This window comes from Merops nubicus, unplaced genomic scaffold (assembly GCF_000691845.1).
Source record: "Merops nubicus isolate BGI_N331 unplaced genomic scaffold, ASM69184v1 scaffold5319, whole genome shotgun sequence".
NCBI classification, from domain to species: Eukaryota; Metazoa; Chordata; class Aves; order Coraciiformes; family Meropidae; genus Merops; species Merops nubicus.
Window position 1 is genome coordinate 6,718 of NW_008628880.1, and position 2,329 is coordinate 9,046.

The 2,329-nt window shown below is 62.2% G+C and overlaps 1 protein-coding gene across 1 annotated transcript; it reads right to left on the minus strand.

Annotated features, from left to right (window-relative positions):
- Positions 1-390: 390 nt before the first annotated feature.
- LOC103779168 (zinc finger protein GLI1-like) lies at positions 391-2,324 on the minus strand (the record flags this gene model as incomplete). Its single annotated transcript, XM_008946789.1, is given in 2 exon segments — positions 391-849; positions 852-2,324. Coding segments are annotated over 2 exon segments (1,932 nt in total), but the record flags the coding sequence as incomplete, so codon positions are not given.
- Positions 2,325-2,329: the final 5 nt, after the last annotated feature.

The following is a 2,329-nucleotide window of genomic DNA, read 5'->3' on the forward strand; positions in this document are numbered from 1 at the left end:
GGGGATGTGGGATGGGGGCTGCCCACACCGTTGGGCATGGTGGAACTCTTTGGTTTCTGCATTAAGGCTGCGTGGAGCCACCTTCTCCAGAGGCCCAGGGGAGGCAGGGAAAGCTTCGAGGCACTGGAAGGGCTCGGTAAAAACCAGTCCCCCCACCCACCCAAGAGGTAACCTGAGGAGCCTGGTCGGGGTGGCAGCGCAATATCCTTCCCCTGAAAGAGCCCAACGCTCGGGCTGGAGCACGCGAGACTCCAGGGGGTTTCTCCCCTCTTCACCCAGCACCAGCCATAAATCTGCGTATAAGAAGGGGTCTCACGCCTCTGCCCCAAGTGTTTTGGACACCCCCACCCCAGCTGCAGCCACGTCCACGCAACGGCTGATACCTCCCAGTTAGGACAGGGAGTTGAGGAAATGGCTCTCCCCAGCCAGGGTGCTCAGCATGGAGCTCATGTCACCCACAGCCATGTTGGCACCCCCAGAGGCAGGCAGCAGGAGGCTGCCAGCAGGGCTCGGAGGCCCAGGCAGCAGCGCGGGGGGCTCTGCATCTTCCACGATGGCAGCAAAGTCAAGGTGCGTGTTCTCCAGGTCCAGGGAGTCCAGGCTGTTGGCCACCTGCTCCCCCGAATCCAGGTAGTAATAGGAGCTGCCTTTGAGTCCTTCCGAGCTCCCACCGTAATGCCCAGGACCCCCACAGCTCGGTGCCGTTTGGCCCAGCAGCTTATGCCCACCTTTGCCCACCTGCACGTGTGTGCCCGGGCCTGGGTAATACATCGAGGCATTACCAGACCCCTCGGGTGTGGGGCGGGCAGGGGGCAAGCAAAATACCCGCTGGGAGCCAGCTTCTGCTCTGCTTCCTCATAGGAATGGCTCGGCTGAGCCAGGCTGCCCACATAGTTCAGACTGTTTTGGTGACCAGGTGGTTTAGGGCCACCAGGTGGGTGTGGCACCATCTCTGGGTTGAAGCATGGGACGTTTAAGAGATGCTGGGGTTCTGCCAGACCCTGCAGGTGATCTGGTTTGGCCTGGTAACCAGAGTACTTGGGGCTGAGGTACAGCGGCGCTTGCACGGCTTGGCACTGCCCAGGTTCACTGCCCAGCCCCACACCAGACTCCCCCCTCTTGGAGGCTAGTTGGTCTCCCCACATCAGAGCCTGCTGGGCCTGCACGTAGCTCCGGACCATCACTTCTTTGGTGTGCACGGCGGGGGTTTGGGCTCTTCTACTGCCTGGACTCAACATGCCCATGTAACTGAGAGGTGCCTGTTCCTCAGGCTGGTAACCACCAGGCCCTACATTCACGGCTTGGCCAAAGGAAGCAGGAGGTGCCATGGGCCCAGCAAGCTTGGTGTTCTGGCAGGGGGCAAGCACCGGGGCAGGTGCTGGGTAGCGCTGCTCAGATTTGATCTGCAGTCGGTTCAGACGGTGCTCCCTGGAAAATCCACTGTCATGGCACGAGCCCACGAGTTTGGATTGCTGCCCACAAGAATGGGGCAGTGGGTACTCAGTACTTTGACGGTGACAGTGTGGCCCAGCCGTGGCTGCAGCAGAGGAACTGACACCCGTCTGCCCAGAACTCATTGCTGGATTGCCCTGGGCAGGTTCATCCCAAGGGGCTGCCATGGTCCCGCTGCCAGCAGGCACGCTGGCAAAGTGCTGGTTCATCTGGCACTGACGCAGGGAGAACTCGGACTGAAGCAGCCCCTCCTCCATGTTCCCAGGCCCTTCTGGAGTCAGGTGCATGCCCACTGTGGTCCGGTGAGTGGTGCCATAGAGGCCTTCGCACTGGAGCTCCGCACCACTCCCCTGGCACGGGAAAGTCTCCTCGGGGTAGTTCAAGTACTGGTCTATCTCCAGCAAGCCTGACTCCGTGCCCGAGCCGGGGCCGTCTATGCTCACGTTCTCCAGGAAGACGTTTTCACTGATGCTGGGTGGGCGTGGGGAGAAGACATGGCACTGACGATGAGCATCAGAGCCACCCAAGGGCTGCAGAGCAGTTCTGCCCACGCCTGGCACGCTCACGTTGCCCACGCTCTTAAAACGATGCACCCTGGGCACAGCACGAGGGTCGGCCGCGGGCCGGGCAGGGTCGCTGGCCCGTCGTACGCCATTCTGAGGCACCAGGTGAAGGGGAACGCTGCCCGCACAGCCAGGGTACTCGTTGGAGCTGTGCTTTCGTGGCAAACCGTTGGCAAGCGAGCGGGGTTCGGCCGGCCCAAGGTAGTCCCCAGGTAAGCCGCCGTGGCCACCCATTCCCACCCGCTCCACGGTGGGCAGAGGAGTCGGGGGGGGCCCACCGGTGGCTGCGGCGTATTTGGCCTTGAGACGGTAGC